General features: G+C 44.1%; 1 protein-coding gene across 1 annotated transcript in view; it reads right to left on the bottom strand.

Moving 5' to 3' along the window:
- Positions 1-26,592, bottom strand: part of bicd1a (bicaudal D homolog 1a) — a 76,753-nt gene that overhangs the window by 15,759 nt on the left and 34,402 nt on the right. The window contains exon 2 of the mRNA XM_063196902.1: positions 13,484-13,696. Within this exon, the coding sequence (XP_063052972.1) occupies positions 13,484-13,696 (213 nt within the window). The remainder of the gene's footprint in view (positions 1-13,483; positions 13,697-26,592) is intronic.

Here is a 26,592-nt window from a genome sequence, read left to right as displayed (position 1 = left end):
ATCACTCCCACCATCCCTCTTACTCCACGCGCACACACAAACACAAACACAAACACAAACGCGCACACACACACACACACACACACACACACACACACACACACACACACACACACACACACACACACACACACACACACACACACACACACACACACACACACACACACACACACACACACACACACACACACCACACACGCACACACACACACACACACACACACACACACACACACACACACACACACACACACACACACACACACACACACACACACACACACACACACACACATACACACACAGAGAGACCAGATGAACCGTCATCCATCATCATCTCATCCCAAAACCATTCACTAGAAACACACATGATGATCTATCAGAGAGAGCAATGCAATTTTAATGAGCCATCTAGGACGCATCAGCTCAAACGCAAACTCATTACATTATTTAATGTAGTTCAGACACACTGGGGCGAAGTATGAGGAATGATGGATGTAAAATCACCATCAGTAGCGTACAGGCATGTTACTAACACCAGTTCACGCATCTAACACAAAGTCTGATAATCTGGTCATCAAAATGTTTTTAAAAAGGTGGTGCAAGAATATTTTCAATACAGAACGGCCTTTCAGTATTATTGTATTTTATCTCATATATCAAGGCGTTGTGGATAAAACAATACGAATAACTGTCCCTCCGTTGATGAGGATACGGTTAGGGAGAGGGAAGTCCTAGTGTTTGCTGTGGTTAGACTGAACCTGTACACTCACCAACCACTTAATTAGGTACACCTTCCTAGTACAGAGTTTGACCCTCTTTTGCCTTTAGAACCGCCCTAATTGGCTACAGCAATACCCGGGTAGGCCGTGGCATTCCAACAAAGATCAATTGACACTAAGGACCCCAAATTGTGGCAAGAAAATATTCCTACACCATTATACCACGAGCCTAAATTGTTGATACAAGGCCATCTTGCCTTGTATCCATATTTTCCTTTTGTTGAACCAAATACCATGCCAGTGTCACAGCAGAAATCAAGACTTATCAAACCAGACAACTTTTTTCAAAATTCTATTGTATGATTTTGCCTCAAGATTAGACGTGCTGAACATTCAAAGATTCTCTTTTGTATACCTTGGTTGTTACGAATAATTACTTGAGTTTTATTATTGTCTTTCTATCAGATCAAATGAATCTGGTCATTCTCCTCTGACCTCTGGCTTCAACCAGGCATTTTTGGCTCTGTAAACCCTGGAGATGGTTGTGTTTGGATATCCCAGTAGATCAGCAGGCTCTGAATTAGTCAAACCATCCCTTCTGGCACCGACAACCAAAGTCACATAAACACACTGTCACTTAAAGATCGCCTCTCAACGTAATTTAATTAATATTGCCGTGTTCCCAATTGTTGTTGAATGTGTTACGCGTTGGTCCTGTTTTAAAAAACGTTCTGGTTGCTTTGTTTCAAGACGTTTTTGCAAGCTGGCAAGGTGGCTTGTGGAGAAACGAGAGAGTGTTCCGTGTTTCTCGTGGAAATGCGTCTCTGATTGGCTCACTCCTCCTGCTCTCAAAGAAACGCGTCTCTGATTGGCTCAGTCCTCCAGCCTTGGGAGAGAATGTAATGGGAAACAGAGTCGCCACTTCCCCGGATGGTACTGCACTATAGGGGCGCCAACGGAGGCGTGCAGGCTCCATTCAGGGCTGTGCTCTTTCGACAGCGACCCCTAGGCGAGCTGTAGGCACGGAGCAACCGGAGTGAGCAGGCTTTATGCATGAGGCTTTGTGCTGTGTGTGTACCTGAGAGTAGCAACCAGCTGATAGCTAAGCTAAGCTATGTTTCGGACCACCAGACGTTGCTTGTTTTGAAAACAAGCAGAAAAAAATTACTCGACATGTTTTTAGATAAATGGGTCGATATAAACCTTTGTGGGCAACGCCTTCTTTCGACGTGACGAAACACAGAAAGGCTTTCGTGATTCGCTCGTTTCTCTGCATTATTGATGTAAATTGGGAAACACCGGGAAACACAGCCAGGAGAGTTGACGCACCGCTATGAGAGCCTTGCAAGTGAGTTTAACTTGGGGTGACCGTCCGATCTTCGAAAGGAGTGAGTAAAACTGAGTTTTATCGGAAGTTGGCCTTTAACACTTACACTGTACACGTAGGTCTATATGTACAAATGCATTGAGTTGCCACCATGTGATTGGTTGATTAGAATTTCGCATCAATGAGCAGTTGGACATGTGTGCCTACCTAATAAAGTGGCGGGTGAGTGTACAAGAGGGCTATGGAAATGCTCTGTGTGTGTGGCAGCAGATAAATCACTCACAGTAAAACAAGGACTCTGAATCTTCACAGGGACAAAGGCGCGCGCGCGCACGCACGCACGCACACACGCACACACACACACACACAGCATAATGAGAGAGAGAGACTGAAGGATAAACATACACGCACGCACACACGCACGCACACACATGCGCACACACACGTTTGGAATGCACATACGGACACAAACACACACACAAAGTGTGAGAGAAAGTTTTCTCCTGTTTCATCAATATTTAATTCCTGGAACAGCAAAGAGCTAAAGTGTTTGGCAGCATCAAGCATGCACACAGTCAAGCAAACACACACACACGCACACACACATCAGGCCATCCTACAGCACTGTATAGTCAGGCCATGCACGACAACACAAACACACACACACACACACACACACACACGCACACACACACACACACACACACACACACACGCACACACGCACACCAATTTGGTAGACACAACCTCTGTCGGGCTAAATATTCCTTATCTTGTTATTAAAAGAAACATATTTTTTGCTATCGGAGCAACAAACTTTCTGTTGTGCTCTAGAGGTATAAATGGCTGACTGAACATTTCCTCACTCTTTAAAAAATAAATAAGTCTTTCTGTGAAAGAGTACTCTCTCATTCCAGTGAGTAATGTGATATATATTATTGAATGCAGTTTAGGCCCTTTTGACATTTTGTTGTTCTGCAGCCTTGTGGTAAACTCATTGACCCAGTGCTAACAATGGCTGCTTTCTAGGCTGCTGCAGGGTGATCAGACTGCTTTTGGGGAGATAAAAAAACGATAGCTATACTGCCATGCCAAACAAGAACACAGGAACTACGCTTCCTGGTAAACTGAGAAAAAAGGCTTTAAAATGTCCTTTCTGGCCAGATAGGTAGTGGTGTCTGTTCCTGAACGACTGCTTCAATAAGTGCAGTAACTACCCTCCTTACTGTATTTTAGCTTACAAGATGTAACCTCCTAAAACCATAGAACTGCACTGCAGTAACATCCTTTACGGCGTTCGTTTTTAAAAATATGTTGGGTTTTTGAAGGTTCTGGCTTTCAACACGGTTTTTCTCTGTAACGGAACAAAGTTGGTCCAAAGGAGGTACTATAAAGCCCATTTACGGTCTAAAAACTCTATTTCACGCACAGCAGCAGTGGTCTCACACCTTAAAGTGCGCACACACACACACACACGCACGCACGCAGTGCTGACAGTTTACAAAAGCATAAAGTTCAACTGAAGATTACCCTTGGGAATTTTGAGAAACACTGCACTGAGGTTAGAGACAGAGGGTATCTCACAGTATACACACACACACACACACACACACTTCTAGAGACATCCAGGACATGAATGCTGCAGAGGGAAATTGCTTCAATCTTTAGATGTGTCACTCATTCATAAAAGCAACGGAGAAACCTATTTTGTATCAAATACTGCTTTTATCTTTACACAAACAGATCGATTAAGGCTCAGAACACTTTGTCTCCCAGATTCCCAGTCGAGTTTGCAGAAGGCATTAAAGTGGTCCTCTAAAAGAAGGACATCTGAGATCTGTATCTGAGTGATTTTGGCCCGCCATCCATGCGGATATCAAACACATCCTCCCTAGATCCAGACACTGCATCACCCCACTCCACTCCATTTTACTGCAGCACACCGTCATCAAGTCTAGCAGGTGTGTCAGGTTAGAAGAACTTCACAGCGCTTAATAGCGACATTCCACCACTTCTGGAAATTAGATTGTTTCCCACCTCGCCTTGAGTTAAATCAGTTTCACCTTTCTGCTGTTCTTGCAGCTGTTTTCCAAGTCTGGTGAGGCAGACTCTTCCTGCAAGTTAGCATACATCACAGCTAGCTGGTTCCATAACATTTAATGATAATTGCTAGTTTGGAACTAGAAGGAATATCACCACACAGCACACTTACTGTGATGTTGTAAGCCTCTACTTTTTTACCTGCAAAGAAATCTACCTTCAGGTATCAATAAAGTTACCTTACCTTACACTCAAAGAGGTTAAAATACAGCACCTGTATTGTAATTTTTACTTTACTTTACATTTCGCTTAGCTAACGCTTTTACCCAAAGTGACTTACAATAACTTGATTTACAGTGTAACAGTCCCTGGAGTAGTGTGGGGATAGGTGCCTTGTTCAAGGGCACTTCAACTATGGAGGGAGGAAAGGAGTGGTAAGGGTGGGAATTGAACCGGCAACCATGTGCTTTGCAGTTCAACTCCCTAATCATTACACCATGGCTGCCCCACACTGACAAACTTAATCCAGTGCAATACAGTTCAGAGCAAAAGCATTTCTTGTGGCTCTTCAGTGTTCTCCCTTTTGTATAATAATGTGGTAATGACGGTCAGTATTCCAATAGTGTATTTTCTTTGCTCTCCAAAAGCTTTTATAAAAAGTTAACTCACAAAAAAATGAATAAAACATAAATAAAACATTTAGGCCACCCATACCCATACCGCTTACCCACATCACCCCCTCCCCCCTCCAGTAGAGGATGTGTTGTCTCACTATTATAAACTGTTAACTCATAAAAAATGAATCTACTCCCAAATAAACCGTTTAGGCCACCCATACCCATACCCCTTACCCACATCCCTCCTCCACCCTCCACCCTCCAGTAGAGGATGTGTTGTCTCACTGTTGGTGCGCTGCCATGCTGGCCGCCACGAGCCCGATGCCAGTGTGGAGCTCAGGGGGGATTACTGGACAATTATCCGTCAGCGACGGCCCTTTGTTGGGGAGCTAAACGCAGGCTCCACACCACCGCTGGCTAGAACAACCAGCAGCCAGCACCCAGCATCAACCCAATAGCCCTCCGCTCCCACTCCCAATCACCCCCTCATCCCATACACACACCAGGGGCGGAGTCATAGCTGGGACAAGCAGGGCATTTGGCCCTGAGCCCACGGCCAACCTGTATTGATGGTGGGGGCCCCATTATGACCCCATTATGAATGCTGTATGGGGGGCCGTACCAGTGTTTTGTCCTGGGGCCCCGTATGCAATTGTTCCGCCACTGACCCACACTGTACACAGACAGACACCAAGACGCCAACCAACTGGGCAGTGGGCACTGACCCCCCCCCCCCCATCACCCTTACTATATCCTGTACAGGGGAACACAGACAAGACATCAAGACCTTCCACCAATTCACCATTCAATACAAAAACTCAACACATTCCAGCACAACACAAATGGGTCAGTCACACTTTAGCAGCAGATGTGAGGTACTGCAACCACAGCAACTGTATATTAACTGTACTGCTGTATTCATTAATTAAATAAATAAATCATTGGTAAGTCAAAGTCATGTATAAGCAATGAATACAATTTCAATCCAGACGATAATCCAGTTAAAGCAAAAACAAAAAATCAAGTAATTCTTACATTTTAATTAGCTGTTTGCATCACCATTACGTCTGGTACTAAAAACGATCAATGACCCGCCTACAAACTACTGATGACGCCACAGAATTGACTACATCCCCAGTAGAGACCATGCCTCTGTCACTCCCACAACACCACCACACGCATTGGGATTTTTGTGAGCATACTGTGGTAAATTACAACTTTTAGATTCACTTAAAAGTGTTGGTTGAAGAGCCAGCCCTACAGTCTCATTCAATAGACATAATCATAGAGAGGGATAATAAGAAAGCCAAGTGATATGCCAAGGGGAAACTATTACTGCTTGAATTGCATTTATCAGCATAATATGGCACTTCCACATTTACATTTGATATGCATGGGAAAGAATCTGACTCAAAAACTACTTTGTGCTAGATATTCCTTGAGGATAATTCTACCATATCTTTTCAATATTTAATAACCTCACTTTTCACAAAACCAAGTGTGTGGAAAAAAATGGTGAACAGAACTCCCAAAATGTATTAAAGGCACAGTGTGTGATTTCACCTGGACCAAGAAGTACCTGTACCCATTCTCATAGCTACGTTACAATGTGCGGCTTTCCCTTTCATCTCAAAACTTGCTAGGTCTGAAATGTAACAATAATGTCAGGAGGAGTAGCAAAAAAAAAAAAAAAAAAACAGGACAAAAAAGTTGCAAATTCTGAAACTGGCCTGGCCATTTTAGAATTAAACAGTTCAAGATGGTCCGAGTAGATAGAGGTTGGAGACATTCACATGCATACTAATGCACGGATAAAGCATTGAAGCCAATATGAATACTTGAAAGTGATGGTGGTGAAAAAGAACAAATCAAGTCCGGTCTGTTGCTTCTCCTGGTGCCAAACAGACAACAGATTCAATCTGATTACGGCCTCCATCAGAATAAACTCTTGACCTGGATGACCAATAAAGGTCTTGTATGCCAGTTAATGTACTGCGCTGCCCCAGCATGCCCGCGAGCCCTGTGCCCATTCGTCTTCCCTTATCTTACTTCTTCATCCATTTATTTCCTCTTTTCCTCTTTCTTCCATTTACTTGGGCCTTGTCGAGGCGATTGGTTAAAGTCTACAGTGATACTTATAGGTTGCACAGAGCGTCCTTGTGCGGGTACACGTGCATTCATCTTCCCAATGGGTGTCTGACAGGGGTGAGACCCATCTGGTTATTCGTGACCTAAGAATTACCACATTTGACTTGGATGATATCTGGCAATGGCATAGTACCAAAACCTCCCAGGAGCAAATAAAAAGACAGCTGAGTTCAAATGTTCTCACTGTCTGCTAGCGACTTTAATATGATATTAAAAAGCTAACTTCCACTGCCTGTCTATGCCGAAGGGTGCTAGACCAACATTTGTTGGAGCTCATCTGGCTGACTTTGTTTCTGTTTTTTTTTTTTAAGTATGGCACAAACCTCTGTGTCCAGATGGGTGTCTACAAAAATGAAGAGTCAATGCAATCCTGTTGTATTATTCACATCTTGCCAAATAAAAGCCTGCTCTCAAGTTCTCTCTGCACAATTCCTCATTTAATTTACGGATTTTTTTTTAATGATAGTTGTTATTATTCACAATTAACCAACTGCTTCAATTTTTCTGATTTGGGGTTGTAAATGTTATAATGTAATGTAATGATTCTGAAATGTGTACAAGCTTCAGTTCAGATTGAAACGCTTATGTTTGACTATATTAATAAAACATCTTCATATTGTATCCAATAGGGAAGACAAGTGGCATGAAGATGAATATGCACTTTTCATTTCGTACTGTACTAACGGTGGGTGGAATAGAATAGAAAAGAACAGAATACAATAGAATACAATAAAATAGAACAGAACAGAATGCACAGAGCTGTAATTTAAAATTGTGCTGACTCCACAACAACAAATTGATTGAAAAAATCAGTAGTCACACCCCTTACTGTAATACAATGATCAATCTTTAATATTGAAGAATGAATAACAAACACCAACACTAACTTTTATTACACGATACAGCTGAAATGAACTGAAGTGGCCCAAAATGTCTCCCCTGAGTGTGCTCTGAATCATTGTTCCCCTGTGCACATTTTCCCCCAGTCACGTGTGTGTGTGTGTGTGTGTGTGTGTGTGTGTGTGTGTGTGTGTGTGTGTGTGTGTGTGTGTGTGTGTGTGTGTGTGTGTGTGTGTGTGTGTGTGTGTGTGTGTGTGTGTGTGTGTGTGTGTGTGTATGTGCGTCATCAGCTCTGTAGCAGCAGGTATGTAGCCATGTGTGGTGGGACTGAGGCGGATGACAGGACAACACATGCTAGGGTTGAACCCAGCGCAGTACCCTCAGTGTTGCCAGATTGGGCGGTTACCTGCCCAATTGGGCTACTTGAGATGGCCGTCTGCAGGAAAAAAACGGGAAAAAATGGCCATTTGGAGTTTTTTTCTGCAGTTATGTGCCCATAGAAATCAATGCAATTTGTAGGAATTGGGTGGAATTTAGCGCATTTTGGCAGTTTTTGAGAATCTTTTGGGTGGGATTTGATCTGACACATCTGGCAACACTGAGTACCCTGTCCTCCGTGCTGCCCAGCCCTATGTGCCGAGCTCAGGACATTTTCCCCTTTCTACTGCAGCTTAGTGCTGGATTTGGTGACCACAAAAGGACCTGGACCACAGTCACACTGACCCCTGTGTTACACTCCATGGACTCTGTGTACGTGTGTGTGTGTGTGTGTGTGTGTGTGTGTGTGTGTGTGTGTGTGTGTGTGTGTGTGTGTGTGTGTGTGTGTGTGTGTGTGTGTGTGTGTGTGTGTGTGTGTGTGGGCACACACACAGAGGTTAGGTGACCCCAGGGTGACCTATAGTGCCCTCTTGACCTCTCTTTCATGCAGAAGTACCTAAAAAAGACAACTATTTTGCTGGTTAATGTTTTGTGGGGGACAGACTTACCTGCTTGCTACCTCACATGACTGATCATTATTCCCTGAAACTACAGTTCATGTGTTAGTCAAAACATGCCACACACACGCACACACACCTGCACATGTAGCCTGGCGATGCCATCCTATGTACATTCACCCAAAGATTTTGGCTCCGCACATAGTCTGGCGAAAGCCTACTAGCTCAGTTCGCTCACTGTTTAGCCAATCATCAAGAACTCACCCACGATGTCCGTTACTGATTGGTTAAGGTAACACTATTCACACTTTTGTGTTGTTATTTGTATGCTTTTGCAACACCATATCGTAATGGTCATGCTAATAAAGAACAATTTGAATTTTTATCTGAATTCGTAACTCCAATGAATTTAAATGGCTCAAACCATCTCCCACCCTCCATGAAGACGGATTCCTCTTAGCTTTTGCCAGACTGTTTGTCTGCTTTCGCCCAGGCTACTGCGCACACACCTGCGCACGCAAAACTACACACACACACACGCACACCCTCTACCCAGCCACATCAATGAATGTCACCTCTACTGTTAAACATTGTCATCCATACCTTATTATGTCCCTCGTGAAGTCAGTGACATACTAATGAGGGTAATATATTGTGGTCTCTCCGTGTCTGTCCTTCGGTTAGAAGTAACTAACGTTGCATATATTAGCCTGCATATTGCATAGATGAGGCACTACAAGAATCGACACTCAACAGCTGAAGCTGAGCCTGTCGTCCTTACGATCCCTTGAAAAAACATTATGTGTGACACATTACGTCGCTAAGGCACTGTGGCAGAGCTAACCCTCCTGTCTTCGAGACGAAGGCTCGTCCATCTTAGCCTACACGCTCCAGTGCGCTACATAAGCAGGGCAGGGTTTGCGTCCTCCGAGCTAGTGTTGCATCACCGATGTGCAAACAGAGCACTGTGGTGATGGCGATGTTGGGGCACGCTGCCAGCCCAGCAGCAGTCACAAGGACAATCAATTCACAGCGCTTACATGGTGTAGAGGAGGGCGTTTTGTTTTCAGCTAATAGCAGTGTGTGGGTAGTCTGATTATCATCGACGTTCAACTCTCTTAGAGACTTGGTCTGACCAAGAGCATAACAATTAACATTTCTCAAAAAGCATGGTCGACCCGCTTCCCTTTGTTTGCTTTTGTTTGTTTGCTTCCCGACAAAGTGAGAGGAGTGCCAGTATTTTCGGAAACTCAGAAAGTACTTGCATTGCTCTTGACCTGACTGGTTGCAACGCTGAAGGTGTTACGTCACTAGGAGGGCACCTGGCTAGTGTGTGGGTATTCTTTTAGTCTTTAAATTTCTTATATGGTGGTAGCCATTTTTCAGGTTTGATGCATTTCCGGACATGGTATAGATTTGGATTCAGCACCCTTGAATACCCCTTACACATTTGTATACCAAAAATGAACATGATTTGCCTCCACGGAACATCTTTTTTGGAAAACTGACCCTGGCTATTATGATATACTTATACAATAAGTTTTCTAAACAGTGTTAAGTCTCTTGCATTGGCACCATCCTCTACGCAAGTTTGCAAAACCGAGTCACGAATCTTTAACCTGGTTTGAACACAGATGGTGAAATTGGGCGAAAATGCAGAGGGTCTGCGGGACAACCAGGCAAAGCAATCTGTAGTTCACATGAGACATTCAACTGGCAAGGTCATCAAAGACAAAAGCCTGCTTTAGTGTTACAATCAGTGCTGAAACAGAAACTGACCCTTTGGCTAGACGTCTGTCTACATATAGGAGCTACCCAATGACTGTCATGTCATGCTACAGTATACAGTAAGTGTGTTCACACTCGATGCAAATAAGCCCAATAACCTGATCTCTCTCACCTCCCACCTCCCATCAAGTCCATCATGAACACTGATCAATCATTCACTACCTATGCACACCCGTGGGGAAATTTAAACTCAGACTGTAAGGCTGCGTGTCTAACAACAGCTATCACATTTTAGCCCCATTTCATGCTAAATTACTGCACCAAATTGAATGCAACCAACTCCAACACGCTACTCTTTCACACCTACCTCAGCTCTGCCACAAACGAATATCGTTCAATATGCCCTTACCCACCTTACGATGAGGAATGAAACCTTATGGTCTTTTGACTACAAACTGGCTCATGATGCAATTTCATGCCTCTTAAGTGTGTGAGAAAGTGGCCTGAATACTGAGTATAAGCTAGCCAGGCTGTGCCCTCCTAGTGATGCAAACACCTCAGAGTTGCTTCTAGACAGGACCAATAGCAATACAAATATCGTTTCTGAGCTCCCGAAAAAAAGGGAACTCCTCACACTTTGTCGGGAAGCAAACAACCATTAACAGACTAAGGGAGGTGGGTCAACCATGCCATTTGGGAAATGTTAATTGTTATGCTCTTGGTCAGACCAAGTCTTGAAGAGATTTGAAAGTCGATGATAGCCAGGCTAGGTATAAGCACCAACAATTCTAGACTTTCTTGTAATTTAACAAACAGCCTGAGGAAGCTCCCACTAGTCTAGTGGATCAAAACATTGTCGTTTGTTAAATGATAAAGTATATCCTTTTTGGAGCTTATACCCAGTGTCTTACACTATCTACTACCCGTACGTGGCACCAGGATTACTGGGTTTGTGGATGTGCGCACCCCAACTTTCACATCTCTTAAATGTGCCATGTCCAGCATGCTGCTGCTGCTCTCTCTCTCACTAGCGCCTCCCATCTCCAACACAAGCACCGATCATTCATAACCACACACAAACATGTAATCCTTTGGCTACAAGTCTACAAACACATTACTGTGCTAAACTTAATGCTGTCAAGTACAGCAAGTGTCTCTCCCGCTCTCTTGCCCTCTCTTGCCCTCTCTTGCGCGCTCGCTCGCTCGCACTCTCTCTCTCTCTCTCTCTCTCTCTCTCTCTCTCTCTCTCTCTCTCTCTCTCTCTCTCTCATGGATGATTCATTCACTTCTGTCATGGGTAATTCATTGTCCCCACCCACCTATCGACCCACCTGCTGTATCTGCGTAGGGAATTAAGCCAGTAACCAATCTCAACATAGCATGTAATTGCCAAATCCTGCTCTTACCTTTTGCTATCTCTCCTCTCCCTGAGCTCAGTGATGAGCATATTGAGCCTGTCGCCTCATGCGGTGACAAAACTGAACATAAAATGCTAATGTAAAGGTCAAGAAAACTGCACTGCTCTCCATGTAGATTGGGAATTAATCCGGTGACACAACTGTCTCTCTCGCCTCCTTGAGCTTCGTCACATATTCAAGCCTGTCACTGGCCCTGCCCTGGCCTAATGGTAGGGCACTGGATTACTACGCCTGCGACTCGGGTTCGATTCCGGCCCGGGTCATGTACCAATCCTTCCCTGTCTCTCTCTCCCCACTTGCTTCCTGACCCATTCTTCACTATACTGTCCAAATAAAGTTGAAAACCCCCAAAAAATATATTAAAAAAGAAAAAGAAAAATTCAAGCCTGTCACTAAATGCAGTGACAAAACAAAATATACGTAGGCTACCACAAAGTAACGCACACTGCACTGCTGTATCTCACTTCCCTGAGCTCCGAGACAAGCATTATTCGGTAACGAAAGGCTGTGACAAAAAAGTGAGCTAAAGCAAAGTCAAGCACACTGCATTGCTCGGTCCTCTCGCCTCCCCCAGCTCCGTCACAAGCACATTGAGCCCATCACTTAAAGAAGAGGTCCGGTGTAAAATGGCTTAAATACAGTTAAAACGTGACGCTGAGGGCTAACTCTGGCCACATACCTCTCCTCCATACGTGCGCTGCATTGCGAATTCCAAACACTAGTCAGAATTCCAAGAGCTAGTTGAAATTTGGCTTCTGCTGTGATGGTCCGGCACCGAATAAGCCATCATAATAGATCTCTTATGTCTTATCTCTTAAATATCTTGTTCCACCCATTTATGAGGCTCAAAGTTGCTCAGTACTTCATTCCACAGAGTCGCGGGGCTGTAAAACGAGGCATAGAGAACTTTGGTAGCGCACAGTTTGTTTAGAAACAATGCCATTCTTACAGACTGCTGCAACCGCCGATATAGAGGAAAGGTATGTGGCCAGAGTTAGCCCTCAGCATCACGGTTAACAAAACTAAAGATACGTAGGTAAAGTCAGGTAGACCACAGTGTATTACTCTGCATCTCTCACCAATCTGAATATAACGTGAAGTACAGAATCCTGCTCTCACTTCTCTGTGTTCTCACCTCTCCCCCCACGCTCTGTGACGACCATCTAGAGCCTGTCGGTAAATGTTGTGACAAAACTAAAACGTAGACAAATGCAAAGTCAAGCACACCATACCACACTGCAATGTTCTCCACTCTCGCCTCCCCAAACATATTGAGCTTGCTACTTTAATCCTGTGGCAAAACTGAACATGTCCAGCACACGACACTGTTCACATCCCATCTCCCTGAAGCTGAGGCGTGAGACCTGTGACAATCATGAGACATGAGACCGGTGTCTAAAGCACCTGCCAAAAACACCTGCTGAATGCCTAAGCCCTTGTTGGAAAAGTTCCCCTCAGCCTATAAAAGCCTAAATATCTCAGCCTCTGATGCTAAAAACATGAAATAAGTTGCATTTAGACCCTAAGACCCTCATCGTGCATTAGAATGTGTTCATTCAGCTGTAACATACCCACATTTTTATTAAACAAGCTAAAATCTCATGAGCCTGAATGCAGCGTATATGTCCCTCCAGGCACCAAAGGTCAAACAACATATACGAGTCGTCAGGCATCAATGGGTTAATACAGTCCTGCTCTCCCTCACCTCCCGGAGCTCTGTGACGAGCATGTTGAGGCGGTCGCTCTCGGCCTGGGCGTTGGAGGACACGGAGCGGCTGTTCTTGAGCTCGGCCTGCATGTCCAGCAGCCGGCCCATGTAGTAGGCCTCCTTACTGGCCGACTCCTGCAGCAGCGTCTCCTCGTTGCTCTCGCCGTCCTCCGCCACCTTGCGCTGCTGCGAGTAGGCCTGGCCAAACGCCTGCAGACAGACAGAGAGTGAGGGAGAAAGGAGGGAGAGAAGAAGGGTGAGGGGTTAATAAGATAAGATTTTCGTCCTTCGCGACTCAGGCCTGGCGTTTTTTAAGACAAAGACAGAACAGTAGGTCTTGTGAGTAGGCCGGACCAAACACCTGCAGAGATGGACACAGGGAGAGAAGACATTGAGATAGTTTCTCCTTCCTCTCTGCGACTAGACCCCACCAAACACCAGCAGAGAGGAAAACGAGGACAAAAGGGTTAGAAAGACAAAGAAAATAGAGTTGTTTCTGTGAGTAGGCCTGACCAAACACCTGCAGAGGAGAGAGGCAGAGGGGTTTGTTATAAGGTGGTACAGAAATGAAATAATGACAGGTCCGCACACTTATTAATGCTTGCAGAACTAAATTTATTTATGTGTGGGTGTAGTCAGTCTGCCTTAGGAACTGATAGCGGAAATAAGGAAAGCAGCGGACAGATGTAATTGTTTATTTGGCTGCAATGTAAAGAGAGAGAGAGAGAGAAAGAGAGAGAGAGAGAGAGAAAGAGAGTGAGAGCGATGGAAAGAACAGCGAGTTAATAGGGAGAGAGTCTGTATTTGCATACATGAAATGCTACAGCTGCTGCAGAGCAGCAATAACACCATTTAGTCACCAGTAAATCCAACAAACAACAACACCATGATGAATTCCTAGTCTCAATACGGAACACTGCACTGCAAGATGTCCCGGAGAAGGGGGCGCTGTGGCGCAGCGCACTAAGCCCCCCACATTTGGGCTTGCATGCCCATGGGAACCCCGGTTCGAGTCCGGACGGGGTCATTTCCCAGCCCTACCCCATATCTCTCTCCTGCTCATTTTCTGACTCCTCTCACTGTCCTGTCATAATAAAGGCCCCAAAAGCCCCCTAAAAACATACTTAAAAAAAAGATGTCCCGGAGAACAAGAAAACATCTGCCAAATGACTGATAAGAGCAAAAAATGACAATGACATTATATGGAGCGGATCACAGCCAGTGACTGTCAATGCTCTAAATGAGTCTATTCATAAAGATGGTCCCTCCAGAATAATTAATCTCTCTTAATACCTCCAAATTAAGGCAAGATGAATGGATAACAGAGTGAAGGCTTAAAGGGGATCACCATGTCCATGGATTGAAGCATCCAAAGTGGACCCAAGGCTTGCTGATCTGTATGCGATTGTCAGACTGCAGTAGCGATAAATGATTCCATTAATCCTGCTAATTACCGCGAGGATATATCAGTCATGCTGAGAAAAATCAAAGGTCATGAGATGTTTCATGCTTGCTGAGGGCTCATGGGGAGGGATGGGTGGGGTGGTGTTGGGGTTGGTGTGAGGGTAGTCAGTGGGAGGATGGGTATTAATGTGGAGGTCACGAGTTTGAGGTTTCTCTCAAGACAGGACACTGGAAATTGGCACTGGCATTCAAGGACTATTCATTTAATTTCATTTCATGTAGCTTCTTCTACAGTGTGCATGAGTATCTGACGTTATGAATCAAAAATGCAACACCCTGCTTCCTCTTTTTGGATGTGCAACTAATCCCACTCTAAATTAATTGATCATGCTTATCAATTCAACCTCAAGACAACCTTGAGATAGGGGTCTATAAGGTTAAAGGTTGTACAGACACATTAGCATTCATGTATGTGTTAAAGAACAATCCATTCAGCATTTCGAATTCTGCACAACCATGGAATGATTAGCTGGTAGAAGAGGAAGAAGCAATGTGTGCAAGCCTAAATTACATTATTCTTTTTTGGACAGGGTGGTTCATTGTTTCTTAATGGCAGCATTTTTTTTATTACAAATCTCTCACTAATCCACTGTTCAATGATCGGTTTAAAGTGGATAATCTGTTTTTAATTTGACCAAAAAAAAAGATCCAAAGAAAGCCTATACACAGTTAGGAAAAGGAATTTCATCTAAATCAAGTAAACCAAATCAATCTAAACCAAAGGTTGCACCATTACAGTGATAACAAATCAAATACAGCCACTCCTTTATCTGTAAAAAGTTCTTTAAAAGCAAGAGGTCTCACAAGGTAATGGTAATGAGATTTTGTTTATTGCCACTCTAGGGCATTTAAATGAGGAAATTTACAGAATGCAAAATGTAATGTGTAAGCTTAAGCTATGTAATGTGAAATGCAACAATATGTCATAACGTTCTGTTACTGTTTTGTATAAAACATTTGTAAAAGCATAATACTGTACATGTACATGTACAATATGTGTATATTAGTTTTTCAGAGTTTCCCCCCTACACTACAGAATCAAATTAGTAGCATTCCTATGTACAGTTGCATTAGAGATGGCCGAGGAAGACCTCTCTGCTCTCGTGTCGACTCGTGTGATATGAACCCCTTTCAAGGTAAAGGGAGGTGATATTTCAGCTCAGCTCTCCTGATCGGTCGCCTGCTCGCTGGCGGGTCAATACTCACTCTGTTCCGATTCCCCTGACACAGGTTTTCACGCAGGGCAGATCCGGTGCGTCATGACTAAAGGATCGCCCCCCCCCCACCCCTTCGCTCGATTGGGAGAGACATGAGCTCCTACAAACAACAGTGTGTCCAACCAACGACACGACAGGCCAATGAGGGCCACAGCCAAGATGTAAGAGACGGAGATGAGGCGCGGCGGAATGGGATGTGGATGGAGGTGATGGGCTGTTAGGGGTTTAGAGAAAGGCAAGGGTGGGGTGATTTTGTTTTTGTATGTGTCAGGCCTGAGCCCTGTGTGTAGCATCAGCTAAAATGCTGCCGGGCCGGGGCATAATTGATCTTCTGAAGGTTAAGCTGGGTGTTGCTGGCTGCGCTCTACGACCACGACTGGCCCATAAATCATTTTCCGTTATCGCTCGATGCATTCTCACCGCCGACTTCAAAGTTCGTTCCACAACTGTGAACTCCTGTTTTTGTTTTTTCTTTGTTTTGTTTCTTTTTTGTTAAAAAATGTGCTATGGTTATTAATTATGATATGATGCATGCCAAAGCCGTCAAATACAAGACAAACTTTTTGGTGTGATCTTCATACAGTATGTACTTCACAATTTAGCAGTTTAGCAATAATACTGTGCAAAAAAGGTGTAGACTCCTAAGTGTGTACACTGACTGTGGAACAAAGAGCGACACTGACTGAGCGGCTTACCATTGCACAACCATGGTAAAGGAAGTCAACTACTAATACACACCATGGATGAAATTGGAAAGCTATTGTGCCATAGATACAAGCATAACTCATATGAAGACACCATCAAAAAGGAAAGATATCAAGTTGACAAAGGGACGCTACAAAGGGAAATTCAGATGTCCTTTATCTGCGGCCACCATTAGTAAGTAATGAGGACTTCCACAGATAACAACTTAAAAGCTGTAGCGAAGGGGAGTAGAGTTGCCCAGCTGGGACTCGGACCCAGACCTTCTGGAGTAGTAAACTGGGGTTCTGACCGCTACACCAAAGAGCCAGGCTCGTTGGCATGTTAGTCAGAACACACCCACAACCCTAGTGATGGTCACTCCATCACAAAAGCTAAGTAGCAATCTCGTCTCTCCAATCAATGGCACAGAAAATAGGTGACAACATTTGCCCAACACGGTTTCTGAGCAAGGGGCTAATTGATATTGGCTTGGCTATTAACAGATTCCTAATTTGCTGGCTCTGTAAGGAATTGGGTTCTGATCAAACATGGATGGATGAATGCCAGGCTAGCTTGCCTGACAGGAGCCGATGTCATTCTCTAAGCGTATTTGTGAAGAATGATACACATGTGTAGCGAAGAGGAGTAGAGTTGCCTAGCCAGGACCCGAACCCAGGACTTCTGGGGTAGTAAACCGGGGCTCACCTAGTCACCCACCTAGGCTCGTTGGCATGTTAGACAGAACACAACCACAACCCTAGTGATCACACTGCCTTCCCCTTCGGGAAGCGCACTCGTGCACTTCACACACTCATGGTGTCCCTCACGCAACTGCCCCCAGTGATGGGTGAAGCATTGATGACGGGGCACACTGGATGGGAGAAGCATGATGGGCAGTTGCGTGAGGGACACCATGAGTGTGTGAAGCGCACAGGTGCGCTTCCCGAAGGCAAAGGCAGTGTGATGGATCAATGTGGATTATTATCATCTGGATCAATGTGATTATTCCTGAAACAAATGAAAACAAATCAATGTCAAAGCTTTCTTAAAAAGCTCATTAAAAAATAAAGAATGCAATCTATTCTAGTTTAATTTAACTGCTCTGGTGTGTCTTTCTTCACGCAAGTAGCAAAACTTTGAGGCAAAGAAAATGTCAGAATCAATAAGTACAGGTTTTTGCACCTCAAATGCACTTAAGACAAGAATCCAAACAGTGGCTGAGTCACTCCTTTTATCAACACGCATAACAGCATTTTACAGACTTCATAGCTAGAGACAGCATCTCCCTCCATGCCAAAACAAGCATACTCACAGTGAGAGAGAGAGAGAGAGAGAGCGAGAGAGAGAGAGCGAGAGAGAGAGAGAGAGAGAGAGAGAGAGAGAGAGAGAGAGAGAGAGAGAGAGAGAGAGACCAAGACAGCAGCCAAGAAAGAACTTTATAAGCGGACCTCTCCTCCAGGACCACATGCATGCGCCGTGCCCACACCTTGCCAATCGGAGTCTGGGAGTACTGTCTAAACGGGCCAAATTATCTCAACACAAGCAAGTCCTGTCAAGTGACGGCCCCACTGTGCATTATGCATCATTTATGAGAGATGTGTCAAATAAATCCACAGCAAGTTTCGCAGTGTAAATTCAACATGCTTAGAGAGCCTTATTCAACACTCATTAGTGTTGGTCCTACTCTTGGGAGGTTTCAGCTCATTGTGGATTCTGCACTTAACTCCTCTCCTCTCCTCTCCTCTCCTCTCCTCTCCTCTCCTCTCCTCCCCTCCCCTCTCTTCTCTTCTCCTCTCAGCAGCACGCTTCTGCGGGTCCCTGAAATAGGCCGACACATACAGCAGCACTATCGAGGCAGAGCTGATCATTACGTTTGTTTCGCTACACAATGGCTCATTCAAAGAGACTAAAGGAGTGCATTGTACTACACATGATAATGCTCTAAGCATATTTTAAACGGTGGAGGTTCTATGATTGTTGACTAGAGGAGAGCAAAAATAGAGGAGTGAGAAAGACTACAATAAAAAAACAAAACATATAATGGGTAAATTAGTTTGTGAAATACTCTATAACTGGGGAGGAGGGGTGTCAATAGAGGACACTACATTTCACAGTTTGCATTGCATTCTACTCTAACATTTCCTCTTGCCATGATTATTTTGTTCATATTGCATGTCATATAAGCATGTCATTACAGTGTCATAACAGTGTCATGGCACAGTTATGCACACGTCATAATCATTATGCTATAGGTTGTCATAACCAAATGTCACTTAAGGCCAACAGTCATCACAAATTATCTATGACAGCTGTCATGACACTATTATGACACTGTAATGACATGCATATGACACCGGCGTCAAGTGAAGTATTACCTTTTGTTCTTTTAGGAAGGTACTGAGACTTGATCAGGGTGTACCATACAAGCCGGGCTCCCGGGCTCCGCCCTACTGGTGACGCAACGCCTTCGGCTCAGCTACACACAGTAGGGCCAAGAGCTTACTCAATCCAGCTACAGCGGGAGCTTCACCCACTTAATCTGGAACCAATCAACTGAGCATTTCCAACCGTCCTGGGTAGAGGCGTGCTCAAGGCCTTGACATGGTTTAAGCAGAGACGTTCTATTGGGCTTAGAAATGTTTGGTTCAAACTTCGGCACAGCCCTCAACCAGTAGCAAGCCAAGGGAGGCGGGTTAACCAGGCCACGTAAACAAAGTTCTTCCTGTACGAAAACGCTAATCGATATAGTCCTGGTCAGACCAGAATCGTGGTACGTGATCTGAAGTCTATGAAAATCAGGCAAGTACCATACCCCATTGCCTCTGTAATGCAAACGATGAGGAAAATAATAGCTAATTCCATCGCAATCGCCAGAGGTAGTTCATACTCATACAACACAGCAGTGTGGACAACTCAGATCAATATCTCCCACTTAAATGATGGACCATGTCAGCATAAGACGGCCAGGAAACTGAAGCAAAATCAATAGTGGCTTTGAAATGCCGAGCAGGACAGTTTTGATCTCCATGTCCCTCAATGCATCTTCCTGGGGTGTCCCAGGAACAGTCTGCGGTCACCAACTTCTCTGTATTGCTGCTGCTGTGTGTGTGTGTGTGTGTGTGTGTGTGTGTGTGTGTGTGTGTGTGTGTGTGTGTGTGTGTGTGTGTGTGTGTGTGTGTGTGTGTGTGTGTGTGTGTGTGTGTGTGTGTGTGTGTTTAAGCAAGCAGAGCAAACGCACAGCAGGAGACTCCAGTCATTTATCATTCTTTCAACCAGCCTGACAGTGTTTACTACGACAGGCATAAAGCTCGGGGACACTGCAGCCATAGCCACACACAGCCACACACACACATACAACCACACACACACACACAGGCACAGGCACAGGCACAGGCACAGGCACAGGCACAGGCACAGGCACAGGCACAGGCACAGGCACACGCACACAAATCTAATATACCAGATGAAATGCTGTAAATAAACCGTGTGGTGCAGACAGCACTAACTTTACTTGAAGAACAAGCTCCATTTCACTCTGTCGGCGGCTTTCTGTTCAAGCTCTGCCCAATGCAGCCCAGTCACTCAGTCTCAGACTTATTTATCAGACTTTATCACAATACTGTAAATTCAATGCTCCATTTACATAAAGGAGGTGTTGCAAATACAATGTCCCCAATCCAGCATGGTAAGAGAAGCTGTTCTCTGGATCTAGACATACTTCTTTGTTTTGTGGCGGAAACAGCGTAAATAAAAAGTATTGCATAAGAATTGCATAATACATTCACTATTTATGGTGTGGAGCATAACAAATATTTTAAGAGAAACAAAAAAGGCCAGTGAACCCGATCAGAGGAGGGCAGTCACTCTTCTTGACTCTCAACTCTGACTCAGAGGTATTGGCCTGTGACCTGCAACTTATGATTCATAACTTACTACACTCAAATGAGGCCACAGAGTCAAGGGCCTTGGCCTGTGCCCTATGACTCAGGAAAATCAAAATTCACTGCCCTCTGTCTCCCTCTAACACACTAGCGCACACATGCATGCACTTGCGCACACACACACAGGAACGCACACACACACCACCGCGAACACAGTCATTTTTCCTGTCATTTCTTTTTTGTCATATGTATTGGCAATGGGGTTAAAGACAATTTGAGAGCGCTGTAATTCAGCTCCAGCAAATATGACCCATATGTTTTGGGATTGCCCCAAGTTAACTGAATTTTGGTCATCTATCTGTAAAATACTAAATGATGCATTTCACACCAAAGTAAAACCATCTGCAGATATGGCCATCTTTGGAGTATTGGTTGACGAGCATACGCTATCCATTGACAAGATGAATGCTTTTGCTTTTGCATCTTTGATAGCCCGTAGAAATATAGTTTTACATTGGAAATCCCCTGAATCACCCAAAGCGTCTGTCTGGCTCACTGAATTAATGTTTTTCTTGAAATTAGAAAAAATTAAATACTTTACTAGAGGTTCGACAAGACAATTTCACAAGATGTGGGACCCTCTGATTGAGTACTTTAAAAATATCAAGACCCTTCCATAAGCCTATGGAGCCCTGAGATTTACTATTGATCTTGCTTAATTATTGACATGTATATGAGCATGTAATACCCCAATTGTCTGTCATTATTATTATTGCTAATGTTTTTTTTTTTTATTATTATTTTATTTCATTTTTATTTCACTATTTATTTTCAGTTTTCAGTATTATTATTGCTATTGTTAAGTTTTTCCTTTTGGGCTTTGTCACTATAACTAGCATAATTATTATTGTTATTATTATTATTATTATTTCTCTTGAGTTATTTATATAATTTATTGTACAGGAAACTTTGTTTTTTGTACTTATGTGTTTCTTTTGTCTTTTACAGCAGTATATGGGTGTTGTGGGTGGGTGGGGTTTGTTTGTTAAAAAGAAAAGAAAAGTATCCAATTCAAGATATTGTAACAACATGCATATTACTTCTGCTTTCTTGAATAAAAAATATAATGGAAAAAAAAAAAAGACAATTTGAGACAGAGGAGCTTATTTGTACTTTTATGTCCAAAATAATCTGGTTGAGGAAAGTTAGAGGGGAGGCGAAACCACACTCACAACAACTCCACAAAGTCAGAAATGGCAAAAAATATAAAGAAAATCCAAAGACATGGAGTTACATAAAGTCTGTCCAGAGAAACACACTTAGCCGTTTCAACACCAATTTGCATTTCAAGAGATGGGGCATTCTTTGATCTAAATAAAGGGCGCTTTCACTGAAATATGGCCAACCAACAATGGCCAGTAATTTGCAATTTACATGTCTGTATCAAGGACCACACATAAGTAGCAAGCAAGAGGGAGTGGGACAGCGGGGAAAAAGAATGTAAAAGTGTGCGTGTGCGTGTGTAAGTGTGTGTGTGCGTGTGTGTGTGAATGCGTGCATGAATGTGTGCGTGTGTGTTAGCCCAACATACACACACACACAAAATGTGTTGATTAATCCTGCGGCGGGTGTGAATGGTCTTCCATTGTAAATGCAAATGAGGCCCGTCAATGGCCCTACGCCCCAGCCTTGCTCTTGGTGCTAAGGAGAGAAAGGGAGAGAGAGGGAGAGGGAGAGGGAGAGGGAGAGGGAGAGAGAGAGAGGGAGAGAGGGGGGGGGAGAGCTAGTCAGAGAAAAAGAGAGAAAGAAAGAGAAGGAGAGAGAGAGAGAGAGAGAGAGAGAGAGAGGGAGAGAGAGAGAGAGAGAGAGAGAGAGAGAGAGAGAGAGAGAGAGAGAGAGGGTGAGAGAGAGAGAGAGAGAGAGAGAGAGAGAGAGAGAAAGAGAAAGAGAAAGAGAAAAAGAAAGAGAAGGAGAGAGAGGAGAGAAAGAGAGCAGCTGGGAGGCTTCAGGCTAAAGAGCTAGAGGTCCCCAGTCCCCTCTCTTTGGCTCTGCAGTAATTAAGACCCTTTCACACGGAGACACAGTTGCTACACATGCACACACACATGCACACACAGTATTGATCATTTCAGCCAACCTGAAGAAATACTACCAACCTGCAGAAATACTACCAACCTGCAAAATGATCAACTAATGACAACTCGTAAGTTTTGTTTATAGAATCAAACAAATCAAAACCAACACCAAAAAAAAACAGTGCAACAGAACACGTTTGTTTTAAAATGTGTTCCTGTTTAATGGCAAGAATACACACTGGAAAATACATGTAGGAAGGTATTCAAATCACTCTATGCCTTCCAATTCAGATGAGCTGCTTATAAAAGGGTTCAGAGGTGCGATGCCATTTTGATTTGTCGTGTCACATGACAAGAGGACCAGAGTGATGGGACTCACTACACCAGGCAGGCAGACGAAGCAGATGGATAGAGAAGTGGGGGCAATGGAAGAAAAGCAGAGTGAGAGAAAGATAGAGGGAGAAATGGAGGGAGAGGCAGACGCAGCGAAAGGGAGGAAGAGAGAGGAGGCAGTGAAAGTGTGCTCAAAACCTAATTTCTCTCCATCTGCTGCCTGTTTTGTGAAGCATGGGACCGTAGCAGTGTGACCCGCAGCATACACACACACACACACACGCACGCACGCACGCACGCACGCACGCACGCACATACACACACGCACACTTAAATGCACGCACGCACGCACGCACGCACGCACGCACGCACACACACACACACACACACAGAAGAACCTACACACACACCCACACACGTACACCCGTCCAACCAGCCAGCCACCCACGCACGCACGCACGCACGCACGCACGTTCAATCTCCAAGTCTTTCTTCTGTGTCTATCGGTTTCTTGCTATCTCTCTCTCCTCTGATACAGTAGGATCATCCCGTTGTCTCATGCCAAACTATAGGAGATGAGGGGAACATAAACAAACGTCCTGTTAATCATGTAATACAATCTGTACACTGTACACTATACAATCTGTCTGTATTGAACACTTTTTGACCATTGAATTTTCTCTGCGATGCCATGTGCTTGCTGATGCCTTCAGTTAATTGATCCCCAAGACTGTGGTGCCTTTAAGGCACAGTTCTGTACTTATGGCAGGCTACACCATGGCGTTTTAGTGCATGTCTATGCTATATCTACAATATAACTCCAAGAAAAATAAACAAATCACAACCAATCACAACCATAAGTATCACTTCTGTGGTCAAAGATTCTCCAATTAGTAACCACGGACTACTTACTTCTATTCTGTTTAAGCGTTAGGAAATTCAAAGTTGTTGTGCCATTTAGGCAGCCGATTAATGGCTGATTCCAATGGCATATACGGGTTTGATTTCTCTACAGACTGTATACACTCTGTACACACACTGTGTGTAGAGAATAGTACTTGAATGTCCTTACCTATGAGTAAGCCCTACCAGTATGTACACATCTGCTGAATGATATAGCATGGCCTCCACCTGGCCCGACACGGCAGACTAGCCCGTTCCCCCTGGGGAGAGGATCAGCCCGTCAAGGGGAGACCAAGGAGCGCTGAAGCTTACTCCGCAACGCGACTGTACCACGGAACACCCGATCTCTCCCCACTCACCGCCTCTGTCAACTCCACAGTCTGACTGCGGTCAAAATGGCTGCCTACTGTAGGACCGACTGTATGTGAAGAGGAATGTGATACACTTTCTTCATTCCAGGACAGTAAATTCTGCTACAGTAGATGTGTGCGAGCGAGGAGCACTGGAATGTTTATTCCTGAGTAAAGGGTAAGGGTTCCGCCGGTTCCCGCTCCTTCGTTCACTTCATTCCGTGTCTCTTCCCAAAGGAGGGAACGCGGGCTGAAGTGGTGGAGTGGAGAGCTTTAATTAATCTCCATACGTCAACGTGTACCAGCGGGCCCTGGATACGCTGCCGCAGCCATAATTAAACCACAGTCCATCAGAGGACGTCCAAGGAAAGGAAGCACTCCACGGTAGCACTGTGCGTGTTTGTGTGTGTGTGTGTGTGTATCCTTCTCTCTGTCTCTCTGTGTGTGTGCTGTGTGTTCAGCAAGCACTGTACAGTATGTGTAGCACTGTGTGCATGTGTGTGTGTGCATTTATCTTTCTCTATGTGTGCTGTGTGTGTGTGTTTTAGCCTTCACTCCATGCAGTGTGTGCGTGTTTGCGTTAAGCATGACTGTCAGTGAAAGTGTGCGGAGGTGAAGGAAGAGAGGAGGGCCATAAGAGCAAGGGCAGTGAGTGCCGGGGGCATAAGGTCAGTGTCTATGTGCCATAAAATAAAGTATGCCTCTGGGCCTCATTGAAGAGATTGTATGTGCTTTCACATGTATTACAGTAGAGAGATGGGGGGCTGCTTTTGTGCTAATTTGTGCATGTGTGTACTTGTGTGGGCGTCTTTGTGTGCATGTTTGTTTGTGTGTGCGTGTGTGTGTGCGTGTGTGTGCGTGTGTGTGTGTGTGAGTGTGTGTGTGTGCGCGCGCGCCCGCCTGTGTCTGTGTGTGTGTTCGCTTCTTTAATCACACAGCCAGTAATCAAACTCCCCATCATGTCTCATTAGCAAATGGCAGAGGAAGCCGATAGTTAAACATTCCATTCAGAGATGACACCTTATAATCCCCTTGACAACAATCACTGCTCTGCACTACATTCTGATTCTTTTCTCTACAAAATGTTGAAGTGAAAACCCTGCTTTATGTTGTTTAAAGTATAGCAAGTACTGCATAGTGCCCTGTATTGAGTAAGGCACTCAACTTTAACCTTGATTACACACATGTTCACATGTAGTATACACTTCATAAACAGGGTCTTCATAATCTAAGGTCTTCCTGTGTGGAACGCCCAGCCTCATACGTACAACCTCTCAGCTTTGAGGTGTTAGCTCAATTAGTAGCGTGTCTTCATTAAGACCGAGGTTCATTTCCCTAGTTGTGTTACCTGACATGTTTTAATTAAACATTCGAATGTATTAATTAAGTACACAAGCAGCACATTTGGATGGGCTTAGCACGGTGACTTACCTATGGTGCATCCCCAGACTATGCTGCCCTACAATTTCAGAACGCAGTATAATTCAAAATGCCAAACTGAGAAAAAAGGCTTTAAAGTTTCCTTTCTGTCCACGCGACTGTGTTGGAGGTAAAGTGGTGATGACACTTCCATATAATACTTTTTTATGGTGAAAATTTATGCACACAAGAAAAAAGTAAAAAAAATAACACTCTCATTACTTTTTAGCTGAAAAATCATTATACTGCGTTCTGTTGTGGTATTACTGTCTACACCAAAACCACGGTGTCAATGGAGAAGTGCAGTATAATTCGCATTATACTGCGTTCTTGGCTAGTACCACGTAACCTCCTAAAACCAAAAAGCGCAGTATAATCAGTTTTTTGCGTTTTTTTCCGAAACGGGACCAAGTTGGGCCAAAAAAATTTAACACAAGAAAAAGAAGGTATTTTAAAGCCAATTTCCGGTCTAAACCCATTTTCGACCATTTTCAAGATACTGCGTTCTGATATTGTAGGGCAGTATACATTTAAGGTTATAGTTAGGCTTGCCAGGCTGCAAAGTTCCCTTAAAGGGACACTGTGCAGGAAATGATCAAAAAAGGTACTGCAATTATGCTGCTCATTGAAACTGTGTCACCTAATGCGAAATTGGACCCTTTCATGATAGTTTACTAAGTAATAAACTAATATTTTCTAGTATGTCCCAAGTACAGTCATTTTTGCAGCTAAAAATGGCTATTTCTGGAAATTCAAAATGGCGGACCATGGAGAAGATCC

The sequence above is a fragment of the Engraulis encrasicolus genome, chromosome 4 (assembly GCF_034702125.1).
Source record: "Engraulis encrasicolus isolate BLACKSEA-1 chromosome 4, IST_EnEncr_1.0, whole genome shotgun sequence".
Taxonomy (NCBI): Eukaryota; Metazoa; Chordata; class Actinopteri; order Clupeiformes; family Engraulidae; genus Engraulis; species Engraulis encrasicolus.
This window is presented reverse-complemented; position numbering and strand designations above follow the sequence as displayed.